The sequence below is a fragment of the Tamandua tetradactyla genome, chromosome 20 (assembly GCF_023851605.1).
Source record: "Tamandua tetradactyla isolate mTamTet1 chromosome 20, mTamTet1.pri, whole genome shotgun sequence".
NCBI lineage: Eukaryota > Metazoa > Chordata > Mammalia > Pilosa > Myrmecophagidae > Tamandua > Tamandua tetradactyla.
Window position 1 is genome coordinate 49,422,498 of NC_135346.1, and position 26,317 is coordinate 49,448,814.

Sequence of the window (26,317 nt, forward strand, 5' to 3'; positions counted from 1 at the left end):
TAGGGTGTGAATACATCCATCCCTACATTAGTTTATCCATTCACAGTTTAACAAGCATTCTTTGAGGGTCTGCAAAATGTTAGATACTGGAAATAGATATTTGGAATTACCAAGATAAATATGCCATGTGTCCACAAAGACCTCACAGTCCATCTGAAATGCTCCCTGTATAAACAAGTTGGTAGTCTTACTACAAACCAATGTATGAGGAATGATGGGGTGGAGTGCCTTAAACATAAAGCAACATAAAGAAGGGACTGTCACAGGAGTCGATTGCGGGGCATAAGTGAACACCCATCACAATGTTGAGTGCAGTGTCTTCAGCCTGTCTCCTCAGACACCCTGAGATCAGCACTCCCTGGTGGGCACTCTTTTAGTCCTCTAGCAGCTTCTTCATTTCCTTCCCCAAATTATGGCTTCTCTATTCCAGACTTCTCTGCAGAACAGTATTTCCCACCCCATTTCCATCTTCAAGGCTTTGGTTCCTTGTTCTGCTCCAGAGGAAGCTGCCTTGGGTTAAGAGATGTGAGGATGCTGGCCTGAGCTCTGGGCACGCCATCTGAGGTTCTCTAGCCAGGTCTAAATGAGGAGAAATAACACTGGAGCCTATCCAAAGTACTTGGAACAAATGAAATCCACCCCTCGCCCACTGCTCCCTCCAACCTCCCTCCCCATCCCATAACCATCCAAATTGGTTTGACATGATTCAGGGATGCGACTCTGGCATTTATCTCACTTGTTAATTAATAACTCACCTTGTCTGTGCATTTAGCAGAGCCAAGTATGGGGCTTCAGGGATTCTGGAAGAGTTAATGACTCTCAAGTCCAAATAGCCCAGTTTCTTCCTCCAATGAGAGATAAAGCTTGGTGAGCCCATTGTAAATGCCTTGATTAACATGTGGCAATTGTGTTGATGGATTTGTTGGGTGGGAGACAGCTTAAAAATGTGACATAACTCTATTACTGGGGTTGGATGAGGATTCCCCTTGCGGTCCAAAGACCTTGTGGCAAATGTAGCTGGAGCCATAAACAGAGTCCCCGATTAGCTCCCAGAGAGGAAAGCAATATATTTAATGCTTAGTAGGGGAACTTGGCCTTAAGGCCACTGCCAGCTGGCCTGGCACTGGGTCCCTCTTCTTTGGGAGAGAAGCAGATCTAGCCCCAACTGAAATCCTAGAGGAGGCCATGGCAGCAGGGGCTGAAATGATTCTGAATCTTTCCAGTTGAAATAAGTCTTTGATTTCCTGGTGATATTTGTCCAACGAATCTTCTATTTAGGAAACTGAAGAAGATTGGAAGTTTGCTTTTCTTTTATGCTATTAACCTTATGAAATTTAAAAAATAAGGGGGATAGAATCTGTTCTTTTTACATATAAAAATTACAATCAGTGAGTTTTTTGAGAGTGTACATGCACTAGAACTGTGCTAAGCTTTATATGCTCCGGATAATGGGAGCAGCTTCCCTATGGGTCTCTCTGCAGCTGTTCTTGCTCCATGCTCTCTGTTGCTCCCACAACAGGCAGAGGTATGTTTTTCAATAACAAATCGGATCCCGCCAGACCCTCAAAGGGCTTCCTGTTTAAAATCAAAACCAAATGTTTCACCTTAATGTAGAGTGCCCTATATGCCCTTGCTTCCTCTCTGATCCTCTCCTACTGACCCCAGGAGCCCTGCTTCATTCACCCTGGCCAACTTTCTCATCCTCACACTCACTAAGCCTGGTCCCATCTCAGTGCCTTTGCCAAACCATAGGTAGAGATGCCTCACTCTGGTCATTTTGCGTGACTGGCTACTTCTACTCATTCGGTTCTCGGCTCAAACATCTCAACCCCAAAATAGCATGCTTTGATCCTAAAAAGTCCCCCTCTGTCTATCTCCCATCACCCTTTGGTGTTTCCTTTATAGCAGATGTCATGCTCTGAAGTGATCTCATCCATATTTTTCCTATATGGATATTGTCTGTTTCTGCACACAGGAATTTAAGTTCCATCAGTATCTTGTCATATTTCCATTTCACAGAGTAGAATGCTGAGGCTCAAAAAGGTAAATTTCAATACAGGTCTTTCAGCTAATCACTGAAATACCGGTTTTCCACTTTAAAGCCATTCTCTCATTTCTACTACAACACTTAGAAAATTCAAAAAGTGTTTCTGCAGAAGATTCAAAACGAGTACAGAATGTATGTTGTTGAAAGAGGCCTCAAGAAAAATTGCCTCAAAGGTAATTTTTTCCCACTGAAAACTCTTCCCCAGTAAATTTATTTGGCCATGGAATTTGTTTAAGAAAATAATAAAAAGATGTTTAAAGTCCATGAGTTTACCCAATATAGCACCTTCATCTTATCCCTTTTCTAATCAAGTCTTCTGTAGTTTAAATGGTCATTAAGTGTCTCTTAAGAGATTTTATTTTTCCCTGATTAGATGACAAATCAAATAGTCATCATAAAATGGCGATTAAAATGCGTAATCTGAAAACTTTTAATAATTCAAATCTTTACAGACTTATTTTAGGGAATTAAAGCATTAAAACACAGGTTAAACTGGTGGAGAAGTGGCAACATTTCCATCTTTATGTTCGTTTCTGCCCAGACTGAAGCAAGTGGCTCCCTGGTCTCTCTGACCAGCATATGAATAAAGGTTCAAGGCCCCCTTGCGTCACAACCCTCCCCTTAAACCAGACCAGTGGTTCTCAGTCAATGGTGATTTTGCCCCCAAGTGGGCACTTGGCAATGTCTGGGGAAGTTTCTGATTGCCACAGCTAGAAGGGGATACCAATGGCATCTAATGGGTGGAAGCCAGGGATGCTCCTAAATTTCCTATGATACTCAGGACAGCCTCCACAGCAGGGAATTAGCTGGGCCAAAACATCAATGGTGCCAGCGTAGAGAAATCTGGTGCATATTTTAACATCACCCAGAACCATCCAAGGGACCTGGGAGATGCCAGAACAGGAAGTGTTCTTCAGCCTAATGTCAATACCAGAGCATGCACTTACCAGGACTGGGCTAAGACTTCATCCACATTACCCGAACAAATCCTCACAAGAGCCCCGAGAGACTCTTTATCCTTTAAGTGAGGAATAAACTGAGGGCCAGAGAGGTGAAGCGGCTCACCCCAGGCCCCACAGCTCAGGTGCAGCCAAGCCAGGTTCCAGAACCCAAGTCAAGACCCTCCCTCTGGGTGAGGCCTGGGATCTAAGCAGGCCAGACTGCGGGCGCTTTAACAACCTCAGCCTCTCAGAGGGATGAATTCTGCAGCATTCTGAGAAGTAGCATGGGCATGAGCTTTTCCCCATCACTTCTGGACCTGGACTGCATTTTTGCCACAGAGTGCTTATGCACTGGAAGGCCAGGGGGCCAAGAAGAGGAAAGCTGAGCATTTGGACTTGAACTAGCCAGGTGCTCTCCGCAGCCAGGCAAGAGCAGCCACTCACCTGTGTGCTTTTCTTTGACTTTCCATCTTGTTGGCCAGAAGTTCAGAGGGATTGGAGAGAGGCCGGCACTTTGTGGCCAAATGTGAATCTTAGAAACATGCAAGGTGTTCCCCAACCCACTGTGTCCAGTGCTTTGCTTTCTCCATTTGCTACAGGACCCAAACCTTTCCGAGGGGATGCCGTCCCTTTTCCTCTCCTCGTCATATGTGATCACTGATTGGCCCACACAATTTCCTGGAACTCAGTGGCAACAGGCCCTGAGAGGGGAAGGGGGGCACTAACTCTTGAGTCCTGGAATGTCAGAGTCCCCAGCCGCTTCTTCAAGGCCAGAGAGAGGGCAGAGACAGATCTGGCCTGGAGACTCCATGTCCCAGCTGTAAATCCAGTACACATCCCTCCATGCCATGCTGCCACCCAAGAGACCCAGTCACCCTCAGGAGAATGGTACCTGGCATTGCTGGCTTGTGTAAGCCAAGACCTATCTCAGGCCTCAGACCCGGACTAGGAAGAACTGAGCGAGGCACCTAAGGCACTTAAAATTCCTCCAGTTTTGCACCCCAAGCACCTCACTTGGCTCATCCTAGTCTTGGCCCTGCTCTTTGGCCTCTTGCCATTAAGTAAACCCCTTTCCCCAAACCAGCCACACTCCTGGACAGAGCCCCACACAATCATTCATTCATTTGACAAATATATACTGAGCCTCTAGTAAGTGCCACGGTACTTGAATGAAATTCAGACTCTACCCACCAAGAATCCACAATCTGACCAATTATGACACCATTATTAAGACCAAGGGACTGTGATGGCCCAGAGAGGAGGTATCAAAGGCTTCCAAAATCAGTAAAGCTTGAGGGCAGACCACGGTGGCTCAGCAGGCAAGAATGCTCTCCTTGCCATGCTAGAGGACCCAGGTTTGATTCCCGGTGCCTACCCATATAAAAAAAAAAAATCAGTAAAGCTTGAATTTGGAATAATACAGAGAAATTAGATAAGGGAACATGGAAAGGTGTTGTGGGCAAAAGGAATGGCATATACAATGGCAAAGAGGCAAGAAATAGCCTTGCATATCTGGGGACCTCTGAGAAGGTTGATGCCACCACAGCATAGAGTCCAGCATAGAGAAGGGGATGAAGCTGGGAAAAGCAGGCCTGAGACACTGAAATGGGTCTTGTTGGCCAGGCTGGGCAGAGTACAACTTGCCTGAAGTATTTGCTTTCTTGCCTTCCTCCACTCAGCAAAATTGCAAATACATATTTTCCCTCAGACAGAAGCTTGTTTGATCTACTTGAGTGGTCACTAAATGCACATGCTTATAGCAGAGAGGAAAGCCTAGTTTTTATTTAGGTGTCCTGCATTGCACATGGGCATTCTTTCACTGTGGAAGGAGAAGAACTCTGCATCCTGAGACTATGGGATTTGATTGGCATATGGAGCCTGGGGACATCCCTGGGCTCACTGAGGTCCCTGCCACAGAGGCACGGGGCATGGGGGTGACACTCAGGGCTCCAGCTTCCTGAGATCTACGCTTCTCTCGCAAGAGCGTTGGAGTAAAGAGCAGATGTGGGAAGAGCATGCTGGGAGAAAGAAGCTGGGAGCAAAGACCATCCCTAGCTCTCGTTGATAGTCAGCTGCTTCCTTAGTCCCCCCTTAAGTCAGTACCTGCCTTGGACCTGCAGGTAATGCTGTGCCCTAAATTCAGTGCTGGGGTCCACACCTGGGTGTAAATTCTGGCTCTGCTGCTCACCTGCCATATTGCCTGGAGCAAGGGGCCTAACCACTCTGACCCTCTGGTTCCTTGTCTGTAAATTGGAAACAATGATACCAACGTCACAGGCCTGTTATGAGGTTTGACTAGAAAGTCCATATAAATCACTTTAATGATACTTTATTTAAATGACAACTACAAAAATTAACATCTGCCTATGTAATGTACCTTCAGAAATTCTGAAACACACCCACGCACACACACACACACAAACAGCCCCCGTCCCCAATCAAATGCCTCCGTCATTTTCTCTAGTTATGCATAAAACTTCAAAATCAAAAATCCATCCCAGGTTGCCTGTTATATTACATCCCCTTTCCCTCCTCCCCAGCCCTGCCATCCCTGGAGTAAGTGCAATTTTTTTTTTCTCAGAGATCGTAAACGAGTGGCCCCCAAGCTGAGTGGCAATTTTTTGAATTAGTTGTCGATATTTAAAAATAAAGGATTTCGTTTTACCAACAAAGAAGCTGAGGGCTAGGAGTTAACTTGCCCCAAGTCAAACGGTAGAAGAGTCAGGATTCAAGCCCAGCCCTCCTGAGTCTATATCGCGTGTGCATACTACTCTCAGAACCTTTTCCTGAAAGTAGATTTATATCAGGTTGGCCTGGAAGATCAAAGCTGCCGGGGTGTCTCCAGGAAGAAAAAGGGGAATCCGTGGAGAAGACAGATGCAGGAAAGTGAATTGCAGTCACGGGAGCAAGCTTCTGCCCTTCCTTCTGCCGTGCTCACTTCTCAAGCTTGGGGCTCAGGAGGCACAGATCCAGGAAGAAAATCCCAGCCCAGCTGGGGCCCATCACCTACAGTCTTGATCCTTTGATAGGCAAGTCGAATGTCACCTCACCTGGTCTGCCAGGGCAGCCCTTCTCTTGGCCTTTCACAGCCCATCTTTGCCTAAGCATGTTGCTGCCCAGATTTTTGGATGCTTCCTTGCCTGACTCCTCCATGCTTTACCTTAATCGTTAAATCCATGGTTTCTTAATATCTTACCACCTCCATCCCTTCCACCCTGACCACACTGCCAATTTCTCTGAGCTGGATTATTGAGCCTGCATCTTCCAGGCTATTCCATACAAAGCAGCCAGAAGAATCCTTTTAAAATATGGCAGATCGAATCATGCCTCTGCTCAAGCCACCCCCTCGGAATGGCACCGGCTTGCTACAATGGTTTCTGTTGCTTTCGATAAACAGATCTCTGCTTCCCCTTTGACTCGCTTCTCCCTTCTATTCCCCTTCCTGATGACCCCCTACACCTGCCGTCTTCTTGTTCCTCCAACTCACGAACGCATCCTCACTCTAGGCTTCTGCATGTGCTGTTCCCTCTGCTCAGAATGCTCTTCTGCCAGACGTTTTCCAAGATTTGTTTCCTCATTTCATTCGGGTTTCCACCCAAGCATCTCTTCGTCAGAGAAGCCCTCTCTTATTTTCCTTCCTAGAGCAGCAAAGCTCCTCCTCCCTCACTATCCAACCCTTTGCCCTGCTTTGCTTTTCCTCAAAGCACTATCACTCTCCTAAGGCATATTATATATGCATGTGTCTGTTGTCTGTTTCCCCCTCTAGAAGCTCAGACTATAACCACAGGAGCCTTATCGAGTCATTGTTAGATGAAATGAATAAATGAAAGCTTTGAGAAGTATTTGGGATAGGAAGTAGTTGTCCTTTATTAAATAGATTATTTGGGTATGCATAAAGTCCACTGTAGGATTTTAAAAATAATCACTTATACACACACCAACAACGACACTTAAACCACTATGCCATTGATACCATTTTGTTAATGCAAAGAAAATCCAAATGTAACATGCGTTATTCCTTTTCAGTAAGACGTGAACACAGGATAATACACTTAGCCCCATTATTCGCATTGCCCCGTACATTGCTTTCCTGCGGGCTGATGGCAGCAGGTTTGCAAGCCCCCTCCCCGTCCTCTAAAACCAGAGGAAAGGTAGAGGCTGCTGAGGATCTCCCCAAGTAAGCCCCGGCCTCTCAAACTCCGCTTGCTTGGAGAGGCGGATAGCAGTGGGGAAGAGCAGCGAGTCCAAGGCTGGGCCAGAGGGAGCTGAATCCCGGCTCTGCCACTCAGTAGCAGCTGCCTGGACTTGGCCAAGTAACTTAGCCTCTCCAGAGCTAAGTTTCACCATCTGTAGAATAGGAATAAAACAATGGTAGTGTATGCTAAATGCTTTTGCATAAAGCTTATTTATGATTAAAACTGGTAGGATTATTATCTCCATTTTAAGGAGGAGGAAATTGAGGTTCAGAGAGATAAAGCAACTTACCTAAGACCACACAGCCAGGAGGTCCCCTGACCTAGGGCTGGACCTGGGTTATCTGTGACCACGATTGGCAGTATAATACTGGCTCCGAGTACTTGCTCCATAGAGTGGATGTGAAGACTAAGCAAGAAAGTCTCCAGGGTGTGCTTGTAATGTGCCTGGTGCAGGGCAGTGGCTCGACACTTTTTAAGATTAGTACTTCTGATTTCCCTAACCAAGGGGGTAGCTGGGTCTGGCCCTTTCTCCCAATTGGCCGTCCACTCGGTATTTCTTTATGTGGCAGGAAGAGAGCCATCATACCCCCTGCTGATGCTCCCAGTCCTGAGACCAATCCTCAGACTTCCCGGCTTCTGAGCGACTGTTCTGGCTTATTGCTCCGAGGTGGGGCAGCGATAGCCGCTTCACACTGCCAGGGGCCCAGCAGGGCAGCGCCTGGCACCCCGCCAGACTGCCACCCCCTGCCGGGCCTGGGCTCCTCTGGCTGTCCGTCAGTAGCTCAGTTCTGTCTGACATGTCAGTGGACCCTTTGAGATGGAGGTTGATGAGGGGAGAAGTGGGTGGGAGCAGACTGGGGCGAGAGGCGAGAGACAGCAGGCAGAGGGCAAGCACTGGGGGAAATCCGAGGCCGAGATCAGAGGCCTCTGCTCCCTGTTGCCGCTGGTTTTTGTAACAGAGCCAGGGGGAGACAGCAGCAGCCAGGGTAGAAATCTCCCAGGTATGGGAAACATGGCCCTGGGCTAACAAGGGTGAGACGGTGCCAGAGGGGGCTGTCAGAGGTTGTCCAAGGTGGGAAAATTCTGATCAAATGAGATCCTTCCCACAGGCTCTGTCTGGGCTGAGGAGACTCAACAGTGGCAGCAGAGGGAGAGAGGGACTGGGGCCTGGGGGTGGCGGGGAGAAAGAAAACAACAGCTAGAAAATGAAGATATATTCCGAAGCCTCAGCCTTTCCTTCCCCTAAGCCCTGGAACATTCACTGAGAACCATTTTATGGCAGTGATTACTCGCAGCCTCCTAGGAAGAACTGAGAGTAGACTCAAAATCATGGGTGTCGAAGGAGGAAAACAGCTCCGGCACTTCCTAGCTTGGTGACTTTGCCTCTCTGAGCCTCAGCGGCTTCTTCATTTGCTCAATGGAGATGATAGGACCTCTCTCAAACGGTTCTTGTGAGCCTCACGGAATGATGGCTGGGTAATGGGTGCAAGGCATAGGCTGGGGAGGCACCGAGAAGCTTAAGCAGCTGGGTGGGGATAGCCCTACTGCAACCCACCCCAGTCTGAAGGGTGAGCAGGGTGATGTTATTTGCTGGGGCAGAGGGTCTGCCCAAATGTTCTCGAGATATTATTTATCCAAAAATTAAATTGTATTCCAGTAGCTATTTAAATCCTTATTCTTCTGTTTGACTTTGGTTGCCTGTCAATAAAAGAGCTTTGTACCCGGTATGGCGCTGTGGATGGCATACCAGGGCCCCTGTGGGTATGAATCTCTGAGTGTTTAACAGAAACGTAACTTTACTTGGTGGCATCCTGTAGGATTTGGCTTTGGAGTGAGGTAAACTGGGTTCAAAACCCAGCACCAGGGCAGGTAATGGTGGCTTAGTGGCAAAGTTCTTGCCTGACATGCCGGAGAACTGGGTTCAGTTCTTGGTGCCTGCCCATGTAAAAACAAAAAAAACCAAAAACCGGTACCACTTAGAAGCTGTCAGATCTTAGGCAAGTTGTTTAATCTTTCTAAACCTTCCATTCTTCAGCTGCAATCAAGGATGTTTAATAATCTCTTGATTTGGGTAAGGGTTTAATAAGGGAAAGCATGTAAACACTTAGCCCAGTACCTGGCACTTGATAAGCCCTTCATAAATGCCAGCTAGTTGCTGTCATTGGACTGGCTGCCATTCGCACTCGATCTCCCTATTCACCTCCAAGAATGCCCTCACCTCTTGCAAGCAGTGGGGACAACCAAATCAATAGGCCAAGCCCTCAATCTTGGGGTTTATTATATGAAACTTATCCCTGCAAAGGATAGACTAAACTTACTTAAAATCAGGCCTAAGAGTCACCCCCAGAGAACCTCTTTTGTTGCTCAGATGTGGCCTCTCTCAGCCAACACGGCAAGCAAACTCACCACCCTCCCCCTCTCTATGTGGGATATGACTCCCAGGGGTATAAACCTCCCTGGCAACATGAGACAGAAATCCTAAAATGAGCTGGGACTCAGCATGAAGAGATTGAGAAAACCCTTTTGACCAAAAGGGGGAAGAGAGAAATGAGACAAAATAAAATGTCAGTGGCTGAGAGATTTCAAACAGAGTCGAGAGGTTATCCTGGGGGTTATTCTTATGCATTTTATAGATATCTCCCTTTTTTTTAATTTTTATGGGCTGGTACTGGGAATCAAACCCGGGTCTGCAGCGTGGCAGGCGAGAAATCTGCCACTGAGCCACACAATTTATCCCCTTTTTAGTTTAAGGTGTATTAGAGAGACTAGAGGGAAGTGCCTAAAACTGTAGAGCTGTGTTCCAGTAGCCATGTTTCTTGAAGATGATTGTATAATGCTATAGCTTTCACAATGTGTGTGACTGTGAAAATCTTGCATCTGATGCTCCTTTTATGTACAATATTAACAGATGAGTAAAAATTATGGATAAAAATAAATAAATAATGGGGGAACAAATGTTAAGATAAATTGACTAGATTGAAATAGTAGTGAGCAATGAAAGGGAGTGGTAAGGGGGATAGGAAAAAAATAGAGGGAACAAAGGTTAAGATCTATTGAGTAGATGGAAATACTAGTGGTCAATGAGAGGGAGGAGTAAAAAGGGGTATGGTATGTATGATTTTTTCTTTTTTCTTTTTATTTCTTTTTCTGGAGTGATGCAAATGTAAAAAATGATCATGGTGATGAATATACTAATATGTGATGATACAGTAAGCCACCGATTGCTCACCATGCACGGAATGTTTGTATGTTAAGAATGTTCCTATTTGTATGTTGCCTTGGTTTGATAATAAAAATAGATAAATAAAAACAATATTAAAAAAAAAAAAAGAATGCCCTCATCTAGCACAGGGTCTGCACGCTGAAATGCCTTGGCTTTGGGCAGCACTGGGTCCCCCACTAGGATCGAGGCTCTGAGCTGAGGTGCTGGGAGTGAGACTGTGGTTTAGGTTGGGCCTGATCACCCAAAGGCCTACACCTTATGAAAAGATTGATCAGGGATGGGACTCACTTTGGAAGAGCTGCTTTGGTCCCTCAGGGTCAAATATTCAACTGTGATATCTGAAGGTTCAAGATTTAGTGACCCAAAAGCCACACAGGCGTCTTCTTAAAATGCAGATTCTGTCTCCACCCTCAGGAAGTCAGAAGACCTGAGGTGGCAGCAGGAAGATGCATTTGAACATTCCTCAGATGACCCCAGGGAGGTGGGCAGGGTGTGGGCTTTGAACACCGCTGCTTTAGAGCCAGGCCACCGAAAGAGAGTCTGATGTTCAGAACAGCGTCTTTGGCACCATCTGAGAGTTGGTTAGAAATGCAGAGTCGTAAGCCCCACCCAAGACCTAGGAAATCAGAATGTGCATTTTAACTTTATGCTTGAGTGATTCTGATGAAGATCAGAGTTTGGGAAGCATTGGTTTAAAAGTGTTTTGTTGATGGTGTTTGGTTTTGTTTTGGTCTTTGTTTACTTTCGTTTAGTTTTTGGCAAATGACCACTAAAAACAACAACAACAACAACAACAACAAACTTGGGCAAAAATTGCAACTAAATTGTCAGATCAAATAGCCCCCAAAGGCTTCAAGGTAAGACAAGGTCATATGAAAGAGAGGTTTTCCTGGATCATATCTTTGCCTTCAGTCACAGTGCTTTGCATTTCCTAAGCAGCCTTTGCTTTCTTTCCCACATCCATCAAGAAGAGCAGAAAAGCCAGCAAAGCAGCTTTCAGTGGGGCCTCGACGCTGCCAGGTCTCTGGTTGGACATGATTGATCTTCCATTGCTAAGTCATAAGAAAAGCCAGAAGGTGCTTTGGGGCAAGGATCTCTGGCCTTGCAACTCAGAGACTGACAAAAACAATTGGCAAGAAGCAAGAGGAAAACTTTCAACAGGCCTTCCAGAAGGAGCACAAACACAGTTTTACTTCTTGCAATATTTAAAAGTGGTGGTAGCTCCATGGGGCCAAAGTGGGGGGTGGCTGCAGAACAGTCCATCAGGCATCCAGGGTGTTAATGGCAGGTGAAACCTTCCAAATGAGCACCCTGTCAGCCAATCTATTGCTTTAAAAGGTTGGCAATGCGGGAGACCAAACAGAGGCAATGAAGAACTAATCTCATATTGCCAGGTTAAATCAAGTCAGCGTTACCATTCCTTTCACTTCTTAGTTACATCAACCCAGAATACTTTCAATTATCCCTCACTTCCAACTTGTCAGTAGGCATTGGGTAAAATGCAAATGGAACAGTGCCCTTCCCTGGCGGAGGGCAGGAAATACCGTTTGTCAGGCTCTTTCTCTGTATTAAGTGCTATATTCAGATGCATCATCTCATCTCAGGCACGTTGTCATATAGCATCCCTGTAAACTCTGGTGAAGTCCATTCTACAGACTGGAAAACTGACAGCAATTCAGTCACCTACCCAAGATCATGTAGTTATTAAGTGGTAGACCAGGTTTTGAATCTAGATCATTCTAACTCTAAAGCCCACCCTTCTTCGCTTATTTTTCTAACTGGGCCAAGAGTTCAGTGCCACCCTTAGACTAGACCTGAGCAAGTGGAGCCCCTGACCAAAGCCCTGTGTCTGAGACACCTACTTTGGAGTGTCTTCCTTGAAAGTTTCAAAGTGTTCCTCCAGTGGCAGGGACTGGCAAGGGATAGCAATGCTGTCTGGGAGAAGCACCCCAGCCAGGCAAGGACCCACAAAAGCCCTGGTCCCTGCATCTCCCCTTTTAGGTGCTCTCCCACCCACTGCCATTCCTCACCCTGTTCCATGCATATGGAATCAACCAGATGCCCCCAGTTGTTCTGGGGTTTGCACCTTTGGGGTTAACCCACTGTCCAGTTCATAGCCCTAGTCCCAGGAGAGTGACCTGGTGAGCAGATTGCACCTGCTAGCCAGAGAGGTATTTCTTTCTCAAGATCATGTGGATTGGGCTGCAAGAATGATGCTGATATGCTGATGTTACTGATGTAAATTGTATATATAGACAGGAATACAGCAAAAAATATTTGCCCAGGCCTGGCAAACACACACCTACACATCTTAGGCATGACCCTGCAAGAGCTCCTCTTAAAATAACTCCTAAAGCAAAACCAATCTCATATTTGCCATCTTTCTTTTTACACAAGAACTCCTTTATGTCTCAACTAATATTCACCATGAGCCTTTTTGGCCTTTGCCAGCCAGTACATGTGGCCTCCGGGCCTCCTATACTTTCCATCACAAAGAGCAAACAGCACCAAGCTTCTTCCTTCTTGCCCCAACTGTTGCCTCCATTCTCTCCATTGTTTCATTAATTTTACATTTCCCCATCATTAACTGATCTCAAAAATGGCCCTAGGATTTATTGGGCTTACCACCTGGATTCCACATATTTTTCTTAGAGGGAATGAGAACTTGACAAGTACCTAATACTACTGTGCAGCTAAACAAATCTACGTGGTGTCATGAAGACTCAAAAAGAATAGATGCAGAAATGACTCAGAAGCACTTAGAAAGTGACTAGGTGCCTGCAACTGTTGTAAATGCTTTATGTGGATTAGCTCAGATAGTCCTCCCAGCAGCCCTGTGAGATGTCATCATCTACTTCGTAGATGAGGAAACTAAAGCAGAAAGAGGTTGCTATTTCGCCCATAGTCCATCTCTTAGCAGGTGCATAGAGCACATGACCTTGAATGTGCAGCTTGATGAATTCTTACATATGAATACACCTGTATAACCACTACCCGGATGAAGATCTAGAACATTTCCAGCACCCCAGAGGGTTCCCTGTGCCCTTTCCCAGCCAGTGCCTTCCCATAGTGACAATTTCTGACTTTCTATCATGATTGATTAACTTTGCCTATCTTGAACATCTTATGAATGGAAGTGTGCCTTCTTCAAAGCACATGTTTCCAGCCAATCAACTATGTAGCTATTGGCCCTGTGATTGGAAAGATACATTTGCTAGTTGGCGGTGCCTCTGGCAAGAGTGGGGCTCGTTTTTTAAATCTAAGCTACTGACCAGTTCTCTGGCAGGTGCTGAGTGCAGGCCCCAACAGAACTCTTCATGGCACCTGAGATGAATTGTTGGCCCCAATCTGTGTTATGCTGTCACAAAATGAAACTGAGAAAAGTAAATGTAGATGTTTCTCTGAAGCCTTTAATATCCAGGAAAGCCAGAGACTTCATGCCACTTTCAGAGGGAGTCACTTGCACCGAAGCCACAGGGAACAAAAGGTACCAAAAATGGAACAAAATATTTCCATCCATATTGCATCTCTCTAAGCTGCCCAGTTTATGAAGATCAAAGAGGAAAATAAATAAACACTCCCATTCCTGGAACCATTTTCTCTTAAAAGTGAAGCAGGGACTTACACAACTGCTTTTCCTGCCCTCCCTCATTCCCACCCCCTTTTGCAGGAAAGAAGCGTATGGTTTAACCAACTGTGAAATATCCCAGATGTTTATAGTGGCTTCTCTGAAGCCTCTCCATTTACCCTCGGCCTCATCCCCCCATCTTATTCTCCTAGGGCTACTGTAGCAAAGAACCACAAACTGTGTGGCTTAGAACAGCAGAAATTTATTGTCTCAGAGTTTTGGAGGCTGAAAGTCCAAAATCAAGGTGTCAACAGGCAAAGCTCCCTCTGAAGCCTGTAGAAGAAGGTGCTTCCTTGCCTCTTCTGGCTTCTGGCAACCTTGCTGGCAACCTTGGTGACCCTTCACTTGCAGCTGCAGCACTTTGATTTCTGCCTCCATCATCACAGGAAGTTCTTCCCTCTGTCTCTTTGTTTCTCTTCTCCTCTTCCTATAAAGACATCAGTCGTATTGGATTAGAGTTCCCTCTAATCCATTTTGGCCTCATTCTAACTTTAAAGATTCTCTTCCCAAATAATGTTCCATTCATGAGACTGGAAGTTAGGACTTAAACATACCTTCTTATATTTGTGGGGCGGGGAATGGAGGCGGAGCGAGGCACAGTTTCCCCCATAGTACCTGCTGGGCTTTTGACGAGTAAGTGTTTAAAGCCTTGAAATCAAGCCTCTTGACTATTTATGAGCTCCTTTTAAAATGTAGCAATGCAAACTAGGCAGAGATGGAGCAGCTAACACCAGCCTATAGCCAGCACAGAAGGGAAGTGCCTACTTGTACCAGTGGTAACAGCTGAATGGGGGGCTGAACCCCAAAGGTAAATAATGTGGTCCTCAGCAGCCCACCTTGCTAGGGATGTATTCCCAGGCATCTTGTTCCTCATGTTCGTTCCTTTTCGGATGCTCATTTCAACCAGCCAGACTCTTTCCCAGCCTTAGGAGTAACCAGGCCCTCCAAAGTGACACACACACTTTTCCAGTTGATGGGTGAATATTCCTCTGTCTTCAGACTCCCTTTGGGAAGAAATTGGCTCCTCCTTCCTATAAAGGAGAAGACAAAGGTGATACCCACACCGGTTGCCTTTCCCTACTTTTTATCCATAGCTGTTGCTTAGCCACAAGGATAACAGACTCAGCATCTCTGAGCCTCAGTTTCCTCCCCTGTAGGATGGGTATTCTAATGGTGAGAACACCCACTCTATTGAGTTCTCACTGTACCAAGCCCTATTCCAAGCACTTTTCATATATTTGCTGCTTTAACCCCCCACCCCACCCCCCCCACCCCCCCCACCCCCCCACCCCCGCCTCAGTGGCTTTTTGGCACCATTATCATCAGCAGCTCCGTTGTTCAGATGAGGAAACTGCATCACTGAGTGCTTAAGGTAAATAGCCTGTGGCAGGTGTGAGACCCAAACCCAGACACCCTGGCTTCAAAGTCTGTAAACCAGCAGTTACATTATTCTGTTTTGGAGGGTTGATGTGGATTTAAACTGAGATATATATAAATGCTGCTCAATCTATAAGATCTGTTATTTCTATCAATTATCACTAATCCATCACTATTTGAAACACGACACTATTCTTGCTAAGAGTCAACCAGCCCATAACCCTTACCAGGGAATGACTCTAAATATAAAAGGATATTAATTTCTTTTCTTTTCATACCCAGGTTTTAAAGATTGAAAAGGTTAAAAACTTCAGGGAGTTTCTGGTTGTAATAGTAACTGCAATTCATTGAACACATGCGATATAACTGACTAATATTATCTATATTATAATATCTATGTAATTATATATAATTATAATAATCATATGTTATAATGGTTATATAATAGATGTAATCTCATTTACCCCCATCATATAACCTATTATAACTCAATTTTAAAGGCAAGGAAACTGAAGCTCAGCAAGGTTGATTATCTTCCTAAATTCACACAGCTAGGAACTAGGAAAGATAAGATTCAAATCTGAACCTATCTAATTCCAGGGGCTGGGCTCTTACCTCTGACAGCCTTTTTCCCCTCGTGATTTCTAGTCCAAAGAATTCAATTTAGAATTAAATCTGATTTCTGCTTCATGCTGCCAAAACTGTTAAGGAAGATATTCTCTTATTTTCTTTATCAAAAGTAATAAAAAGAAAGCCTTAACATATTGTTCCCAGAAAGTTTCTCCACATCCATATTTCTTTTAAACTGCCATTGCAATTAGCGAGTGTTGTATATGTGTATGGTACAGGACAGAGCTGTGACTTAGCGTCCTTTCTAACAGGCAGTACCATGATGAACCCCCTTGGCCACGTCTGACAGGGAAGCAGGCGTGGGGCAGCGTGCGTGGCCACGCTGGGACAGCCTCCGAAGCCTTCCCATAACCGCTGAGTCAGAATCGAGCCCTTTTCGAGAACCCTGCCAGGCGCCCCACCCCCACCCCCCACCACCCTCCCCAAGGAAACACCCTCCAGACAAACAAATAAGTAGGTAGATAAATAAAGAAACTGTCCAATGCCAGCGGAGGGCTGGGCTTGCTTTCCCGCCGCCGTTGAATGGAGATGTCCACAGCCTCTTGGGTCCTGAACTGGCAATTCAGAACAGTTTGATTGCCTGCTTGATTGTTTGCGAGATAACTGCAAGATTGTCAGTGACAGGGTAATTTACTGAAGATTGCAATGTCAGACTCCATCCAAGGGGCTTGCTGGCATAAAGATGCGATTTTCGTGACTGACAGGCCACTGGGAGATTGGAGTGCCAATTTAAAGTTCACAGTGTCATCTGAAAGTGTTCGGCCACTGCAGCCCATAACCATACAGCTCGAAGAGGTCATTCCAGACGGAACGTATGCTCACGCTGAATAACGTGTGAGCTCTGCAGCAGGTAGATGTAAATATGCAAGAGGAAATAATTTATTGCCTTCTTTATTATATATATATTTTCTAACATTTGCCGTCTGCTATTGCTGATGTGTTTATAGGCTGTCTCCTGCCAGACGGGCCCTTGAATAAAAAGCCCAGAATCAACAAAACGGTGGGGCAAGGGGAGGCTCAGGGTTTTGAAGCAATCGCAAGCCCAGAAAGGGGAAGATGGAGGGGACTGAAGAAGGAAAATTGTCTTGAGTTATTACTGGAGCCCAGAGAGGTCTCCAGCTGGTTATATGAGGGGGTGGTCAGTGGGTGCTGGGCTGCAGTGGGGCGTCTTCAGGAGAGAAAGGCCACCAGAGATGGATGGGACTCCTAATGGGAAGAGGCCAGCCACCTTAAAGGAATCTATAATGCTAACAACAGTGGCTTTCTTCTCACCTGAGAAGTTTCTGCAGCTGCTGAATGAACTGCCAACATATCTCAGCAGGTTATTTTTAAATCCAAAGCAGGCTTTCCATCGCAGATTCCTTCTGTGTAATGGAGGCCGTCCACGGAAGGCGATGTTATAGATGGGATGCTATGCTTTTACTTTTCTTTTTCTTATTCTTCCAACGGCTCTTGGATCCCTTGGTCAAGCTGAGCATGGGTCTGAAACGGTGCGTCTCTCTTATCCTCTTACGGATTCACAATCCTCCAGCACCGGTTCTGGGGTCTGAGGTTTGCTGGGCTCTGGAGAATAGCCCATTCAGCCAGCCCATCAAGCCGAGACATGCAGAGCCTGGCTTTCAAAAGTCTCTAAATTTTTAACGTTTGTGCCTGTTCACCCTCCTGTGTCAGCATTTCTAGGAAATTTTGTAAATCGACATGCGTTACAAGGCACACAAGCAATATTTGCCCATGTGGAAAATGAGAGGCTAGTTTTAGTAATTTAAAGCCAGGCAAAACATGCAACCTCCTAATGTGTTTGTTTGCTAAAAAGAAAGTAATACATTAAAATAATTGTACATTAATTGCTAAATTACAGTGGAACTTTGGTGAAATTACATATTTCAATTTCATTAGCAGAACCAAATGAAAAGGGTAATGCCAAAAAATTACATTTTAATATATTTAAAAGCACACAGGCAGGCCTCTGATTCAGCATTTCAGTACATGAGTTTGTCAAGTCACTACAGAGGGTTTGAGTGCAAGTCTCCATAATGCTAATTAAGGCCATAAAAAGCTTTGCTATCAAATGTGAGGGCTACAAGCAAGTTATACTCTAAACACCTCGACTGTGTGTTCAGCCAGTTACCAGCAGGGTGACTAAGGGATGGCCAACTAATCACTTCTAATATGAAATTCCAAGAAGCAAATACTGCCCATCATGTTCCAATCCTCAGCCCTTACAGACACATAAGGAATGAGAAACAGTCATTTATTCATTCAACAAACATTTGTTGAGTGCCTAATTCCATGCCTGGCACTAAGCAGGTTATCAATACAGAAAAGAATAAGACATGTTCTTTCTCTTCAAAGAACTCATTTTCCAGACAGGAACGCAAGCATAAAGAGGTAATTAATTCCAGTATAAGGAAGTTAGCATGAAAAGCAACTGTTCTAAAATTTATTGTGCAGTAGAATTACCTGAGGATCATGTTTAAAATGAAGATTCCAAGACCTGCCCCTGGAGGTTCTCCCTGGATTCTAGCCGGAGGATTCTGTTGCAAAGTATTCTTTGAAAACTTCTGGTTCAGGCAACGTACAGAACAGAAATACCTAAACTAGCCACGGGCATCATCAGAAAGGCTTCCTGAGGGAAGGGGCCACACATAGAATGGGTCTTAAACACTAAGTTATGTCTGTTTTATTTCCAGCATATGGATGACAGTTAATACTCGTTGAATGGCAAATGAATGAATAGGAATCAGAAAAGAGGATAGAGGGGTGGAATCTAGCAAGTAAATCAATGGTCAAAGACTTCAAGATATGTGGAAAGGTAGAGCCAGAAGCAGTTGCATGAATTGATGATTTAATTTCTGGGTGCCCGAGCTATTTCTCCCCATTTCTTGGAAAATGTGAAACTCACAGCACCTGGTTCTATCACAGGCCAATAGCTTCCTCTCTGGCTTAGAGAGAGCCGCGATGGAATGAGTTTCTTCATTAAAGAGAGATTTAAGGAATCCCATGCATCCTGATTACAAGTTCACCTGTTTGATCCCTGAGAATTGGCTCTGAGTCATTTTCATTTTCTTTGCATGTGTTGTTTAAATGCAAAGTGTTTTCTTCAACCACACAAATAATACTTGCTCATAGGACAAAAAAGTAGGAAATCTGGGAAAAGTATAATAAAGTGGGGATAATCGTACCAATCAACAGCCCAGGGAAAAGCATTTGTCAACATGTTCAATTATTTTCTTTCCATCCTTTTTAATTCTACACACACGTATTGGCAGTATACTCAGCTTGCTGCGTGAAACCTGCGAATACGAACCCTTAGGAAGGTTGGCTGCTGTTCAGGCCTGTGCTGGTGAGATAAAGGTGTTAGCATCTCCTAGCGACCTTGTCCCATGAAGTTCGCTGACCTTGGCTGTGTCTCTGTCCTTCCAGATGGCCTTGTGGATTGCCTGGACCCGGACTGCTGCCTGCAGTCAGCCTGTCAGAACAGCCTGCTCTGCCGGGGGTCCCGGGACCCCCTCGACATCATCCAGCAGGGTCAGACCGACTCACCAGCGGTGAAGTCCTTCTACGACCGCATCAAGCTCCTGGCGGGCAAGGACAGCACCCATATCATTCCTGGAGACAACCCCTTCAACAGCAGGTGGGTGTCATCTGGCCCCCGTGTTGGAGCAGGAGGAGCTGCTCCTAGTTTTTCCGTGGGCCGGGTTTTCTGGAAAGTGCCCTGTGGAGGGAGAGCTCTGCTATAGGGGACCCTTTCTTCACGTCAGGCCAGGCTCCTAGCAGAGTCCTGGTCTCTGCGACGTTTGGCCACCTTCAACCCAGCATCTGCTGGAGACGCCTCGTTGGTTCCCAGGGTTTTAGATCATATTTATGAAGTGCTACTTTAGGTGACATTGTTGTTTTTAGTTTTTAATCGCCCTTATTCTGCATCTGATAGCGGTGTGTGTTTGATCACTGATGATACACTTGGTTCAGTACTGTTTTTTGAAAGCTGTGACTGACTTGCTTATATAACATGTCATTCGTGGTATCTCAGAGTCAAGAAGATGCTGGCTTCTAGGGTTTGTTGAGCACCTATAACGAGCAGAGCTCCAGGTAGATGACCTGTAATCTTCACAGTAGCCCTGTCCATTCCATCTACTAAGTACCTGCTATGTGCAAAGCATTCTACCGCTGCGTTTGCATTTCATGCCTAATCCAGAAATGGCAGGGGTTGCTCTTGAGGTTTGCTCTCAGTTGCTAATTAGAGGCTTATTCCAGCATCAAAGTTGGATTTATTTTGTAATCAAATTGGCCCATTCCATTCCCCCTCCCCAGGACAAGTTAGAACTGTGCCCCTGCAGAAGAGGGCAAGGGAGAGATTTGGTTCCGAGACATCCCATCTCCATCCGCCTTCCTCTTCTGGGCACTGCTTCTAATGCTGAGGGCAGAGGTGAGGGATGGGCGAGGCAGGGGATCTTCCTATGGCCTGGCTGCTTGGCAGTGACCTGGCTCTGGGTCTCTCTGAGTCCCGCCTTGGATGGTGTGTGCTGATGTGGAGACCTCCACAGAGGCAACAGGCGTTGTCTTCTTCCTGGGGGCCCCCCACCCCAATCCACACACTCCTTCACATGGAGAAATAAGAACCACTGGCCAGGGCCCTCTTCAAAACCTCCAGCAGCCCCCAGGATGCTGTCTTCCTCATAACTCTCTTCAGCCTCACTCGGGTAGGCCCAGGAACAAAGCAAGAAATGTGCTGCTTACACAGGCTTCCATTCGAGAGAGGAAGCACCAGCCTTCACTTCTTACTGGCGCCCCTAGCATTATAACTGATTCTCTCAGAGGCTCCCTCTTTAGGCTTTGGGGAGGGAAGAAGGTCATCAGGACACGACCCCAGCAACGCCCCTTCCTGGGAGACACTGACGAGGCCCAATGGGGTGGAGGTGGGTAGGTACCGTACAGGTGATTCTATAGCCTCTTAGAGCCCTCAGAAATGTGCTGCCCAGTCCTTGACAGCTCTTTTTTTCTTTTTCTTTTTTTTTTTTAGCATTTTTATTGACAAATCTTCAAACATATACAGTCCATACATGGTATACAATCAGTGGCTCACAATATCATTACATAGTTGTGTATTCATCACCATCATCATTTTTAGAACATTTGCATCATTCCAGAAAAAGAAATAAAAAGAAGAAACTCACACATCCCATACCCCTTACCCCTCCCTCTCATTGACCACTAGTATTTCCATCTACCCAATTTTTTTAACCCTTGTCCCCTCTCTTATGCATTTATTTTTTATCTCATCTGTCCATACCCCAGATAAAACATCAGACACAAGGTTTTCACAATCACACAGTCACATTGTAAAAGTTATATCTTTATACAATCATCTTTAAGAATCAAGATTACTGGAACACAGCTCAACAGTTTCAGGTACTTGCCTCCAGCCACTCCAATACACCATAAACTAAAAAGGGGTATCTATGATGCATAAGAATAACCTCCAGGATAACCTCTCAACTCTGTTTGAAATCTCTCAACCACTGAAACTTTATTTTGTCTCATTTCTCCCTTCCCCTTTTTTGGTCAAGAAGGCTTTCTCAATCCCTTGATGCCAGGTCCTGGCTGATCTTGGGAGTCCTGTCCCACATTGCCAGGGAGATTTATAACTCTGGGAGTCATGTTCCATGTAGAGTGAGTTCACCTGCCAGGTTGGCTTACAGAGAGGGGCCACAGCTAAGCAACAAAAGGGATTCTCTGGGAGTGACTGATTTTACTAAAAATAAAATAGAAAAATAAATAATAATAGAAACTAAAATAATATCAACCTTCTTCCATTTCAGTCCTGACACCTCCCAGCTGTGTCATGTTGGGCAAGGCATTGAACCATAACCTTGTTTTCTTGAACTGTAAAATTACAATAATGTTATTATATACTACATACCTTATAAGGTTTCTAAGAGGATTGTATAGTTTGTTAAGCTATACAATATACCAAAAATGGAATGGCTTTTTAGAAGGCAAATTTAATAAGTTACAAATTACAATTCTAAGGCCATGAAAATGTTCAGGTTAAGGCACCAACAAGAGGTTACCTTCACTCAAGAAAGCCTGATGCCATCCAGAACACCTCTGTCAGCTGGGAATACATGCGGCTGGCATCTGCTATTTCCTTAATCGTGGGTTCCATTGCTTTCAGCCTCTGTTTCCTTTGTTTTTCTCTCTAAAGTGTCTGGGGACCTTTGCTTAGCTCCTCTTGGTCACAACTCTGGCTTCTGACTTGTTTAGCATCTCATGGAAAGACACATGTGACATTTGCTGGGCCCTGCATCTCCAAGTGTCTCGTGTTGGCTCTGAAGCAACTGTTCTTCAAAGATTTTCATCTGAGGTTTCTTCAAAATGTTTCCCCTTTTAATGGACTTTAGTAAACTTCTCAAGACCCACGTTGAATGGGCAGAGTCACATCCATCTAACCAAAAGGCCACACCCACATCTGGGAGTGCCACATCTCCATGGAAGTGATCTAATCTAAAGGGTTTCCACCCTACAATATTGAATGAGGATTATAGGACATGGCTTTTCTGGGGTACACAATGCTTTAAAACTAGCACAAGGATAAACAAGACAGTGTACATAAAGCACTTAGCTCACTGTCACCTAATAAGTACTCAATAATTGTTAGGCATATTATGATCTTAAAAGGAGAATCCCTCAAAAAAAAGAGCCATCCATAAATCTCGGATTAAAAAAAAAAAAGTAGTTCCTCCAGGAAAAGGAGTCTGTAGGTTCCTTTTAGTTAGGAACCATAATTCATATTGCCAGAGACTCATGCCAGTAGGCCATCAACATTTTGGTATGGATTGTGTGCCGTCTGCTTATACTGTAAATGACCCTCTCAAGGCCCAGCATCCATTTTAATCAGCTTCCTGATTAACATTTCATCATTCCTACCCTAAATCCAGTAATTTCCTAGTGCTTTCCCTTTTGTTACTCTTTCTTCACTTATCCCTTATAATTTGATCTCATCCTCTTCACTATGCCATCACTTCCAGAAGACGCATCGTGCTATAGCTGAGAAGCAGCAGAACAGGCAGGGGCCACAGAAAAGTTGGTATACTATACTGGCCCCAGAAACCTGGGTGAAAGAAACTTATTTATTTTATAGAAAGCTTCTTCTAAAATTTAAATGTAACAATAAATAACGTTACCTAGATAAGCCCACCGAATGACACCACCTAAAGGAGCCCACACTCTCCAGCATGCCAGCACGGATGCATAATTCAGAAACACAAAGTGTTACTTCCAGACCTGGGTTGAAGTTCAACAGGCATGTGGATTTCAGCACATTGCCATCTGACAAATAATGAAGGACAAAGCCAGAAGTAGAAAAGAACTTAATTCAAGACTTCTCAGAAGGCATTTCCCCTAGATAATGGCATACAAAAATAACTAAAGTGCCTTGACTACACCACTATAATTTATAGAGCAGATCTCACTATCTAGATAATGTGATAATTGTTACACATCAATAATCATAAATAGAAATGAACTGATAGCATGTCTTAGCTGAATCTTTTCTGCAAATTGACTGCCTGGAAACGATAGAAGCTAGCAGCAATGAAGAATTAGAAAAACATAGGGTAGAAATCACAGACAACCCAGCCCATTTTATTCCTCTGGCACTCCACAAAGTCTTACAATTACAGGAAGGATTTAAAGAAAATCACAGTTGTGTAAAAAAAAATTTTTTAAGAGGAGGGGTGGACAAAAACCCCACTGTGAAATGTACTCCGTTTTGTTTTCTTATTTTGAACACTGTGAACCTTATGGCCATCAACACACATCATTGATTTTAAATAGTGTCTAGTAAGGCCTTAAAGAAATCATGGTTTGAGCAAGATAAGAAAACAGAATTGGAAAAAAAAAATTATTTTCAGAAATTAGTTTCCCACTTTGAAGAGACTCCAGCTCTGGGGTTGGAACCAGCTACAAATGGGATTCATTTGTTAAGCAGCCAGCAGCAGACAATTAGAGCTGTTGGTGAACAGTCTAAATGCTACTAAGATCATCAAGGGGCTGGAGTTGAACAGTTGGGGGTATTGCTAATAAATGGAGAGGTATTTGGAGACCACCTCCCTCCAGTTTTAAGGACACTTGGGAGTGCAGAAATAAGTAGATTCCAAAAAGTCAAGCAGACTTTGACAAGATTCTGGCAAAGAACAGGTAGGCTTGGTCACCTAGTCCAGATATTGGGAAGATGTCCAGGAAACTTAGAGCCGGAGAACATCTCTGCCTTTGCCAAATTGCCCAGTGCCTTGGAAGGCCAATAAGACAGCTGCAGACCTGTCTGGGAGGATGGGCTCTGTGCAAAAATGGAGTTGCTCATTAACCCATTTGTCCATGAAAGCAAGAGAATTCATATGAGAAGAGACAAATACATTCTCCACCTGTGGACTTTGAATAGAATATTGTAGCATCTCCATGGCTTTATGAGATTCCCCAGAGGCAGCTGGCTGGAGACTGGCATGCATGGGAAAGTTCTAGTTTCTGTGATCTGAAGAGAGGATAGCTTTTCATGACAATCCCATGGATTTCACCCCAAAATTTCGACACTTCTGCTTCTCAGGAAAAGCAGAGCCTTGAGACTGCCCGTTCACCCATACCTCTCTGTGCGGTGAGGTCATGTGCAGCTAAAAGTTAACAGAGAAAGCCTCCTTGCTTTAAAGAGCCTAGTGAGGGCAGGAGGGAATAGAGGCAGTGGGGAAGGGGGACTCCACCACTCCCCGTGTCTCCTTGTTCTCCTGCAAGTTTGTTCAATGTCCTTGTGTTTTCTTTCTCCCTCAGCTTGGTTTCTCTCATCCGAGGCCAAGTGGTCACTACAGATGGGACTCCCCTGGTCGGCGTCAATGTGTCTTTTGTCAAGTACCCAAAATACGGCTACACCATCACCCGCCAGGATGGCACGTAAGTAGCTTTGTGAGGCTTGTGCCAACTCAGGACCAAATGCAAAGAAATAGATGATGCTATGGTCTTGGGACCACCCCAGTCCCCTTGGCCTCCATAAAGGCCAAACTTCTCATGAAGATCCCCCCAAAGATATGTCTTACTTTTTATGTGGTATAAAAAAAGGAAAATAAATGAAAAGGCCAGCCTATCCATAGCCGCTAACAGCTATCACCCTTCTTTTTCACTGGCAGGTAAATGCTCTTCTTTGTGTGTGTTGGAGGTGTGGGGGGCAGGGGGTGTGGATTCTAGAAAGAAGATGGGAAGGTAGCTCTTGAAAACCATTCCACCCTCTTTTAAAACAAAGGCAGTTCAGGGTGACAGGAATCCACATGGCACAGTGTCCTGTGGTGAACCCCTTCTGCTTTCATCTGTGGCTTTAGGCGTTCTGTTGTTTTCTCTACCGTCTGAGGGGGTGGCATGTAATCAGAGGAGTCTAATTAAATACATTTAGCAGTCACCCTGCTGTGTGAAGGAGCCAACCTTTCCCTATTATCTTCTGATTGGAAATGTGCCCCATTCGGCCCCCACCAAGATGAAAGCTCTGTCATTTTCTTAATCCTTTGGGCACGGAGTTAAAATATAAAGAAAAAGATAAGAAGAAAAATAATTCTATGGGAAGGTGTTGGGGATGGAATCACATCTCCTGCAAAAGACATGTTGGGATCTTAACCCGTGTTTCTGCAGGTGTGAACCCATTTGTAAATAGGACCTTTTGAAGATGTCATTAAGTTAAGGTGTGGCCAAATTGAAAAAGGGTGGGTCTTAATCCCTGTGACTAGAGAACTAATAAAAAAGGAAATTCAGATGCAGTCAGAGAAAGCCCCAAGAAGAAGCCAGAGGAGGAGAGAGAACTCACCATATAACAGAGGATGCCATCACCAGTGCTGTCCACTCGGGAGGAAGCCTGGCCTTGCCGCCATCTTCACGTTGGACTTCCAGCCTGCAAAATGGCCAGGCAGTGAATGCTTGTTGTTTAAGCGAAATCATTGTGCGGTATTTGTCATGGCAGCTCTAGCAAACTGAAAAATGGGGAAAAAAATCTCTCACTTTGGTCTAAAAAGAAAACACAAACTACGGCATTCTTTTCCAAAGGAAAGAAGGGGCTGCTGCTGTAAATCAGATGTAACATTTTTTTCTATAAATTTGGAGTCTGGAAAATCACAGTTGTGTATATAGATAAGAACTATAATTCTTGCCTTTCTCCAGTAAAGAATCTAGGCTTATTTTCTACTGTCCTAAGATAGCCCTGCAGGCAGTTTCAAAACTTACTAGCCCACGGTAGCCTCACCCTCA

The 26,317-nt window shown here is 44.9% G+C and overlaps 1 protein-coding gene across 8 annotated transcripts in view; it reads left to right on the top strand.

Annotated features, from left to right (window-relative positions):
• TENM2 (teneurin transmembrane protein 2) overlaps positions 1–26,317 on the top strand; it is a 652,889-nt gene that overhangs the window by 564,110 nt on the left and 62,462 nt on the right. For all 8 annotated transcript variants that reach the window (XM_077137592.1, XM_077137593.1, XM_077137599.1 and 5 more), the window contains 2 exons: positions 19,466–19,676; positions 24,863–24,982. In XM_077137592.1, coding sequence (XP_076993707.1) covers positions 19,466–19,676; positions 24,863–24,982 — 331 coding nt within the window. The remainder of the gene's footprint in view (positions 1–19,465; positions 19,677–24,862; positions 24,983–26,317) is intronic.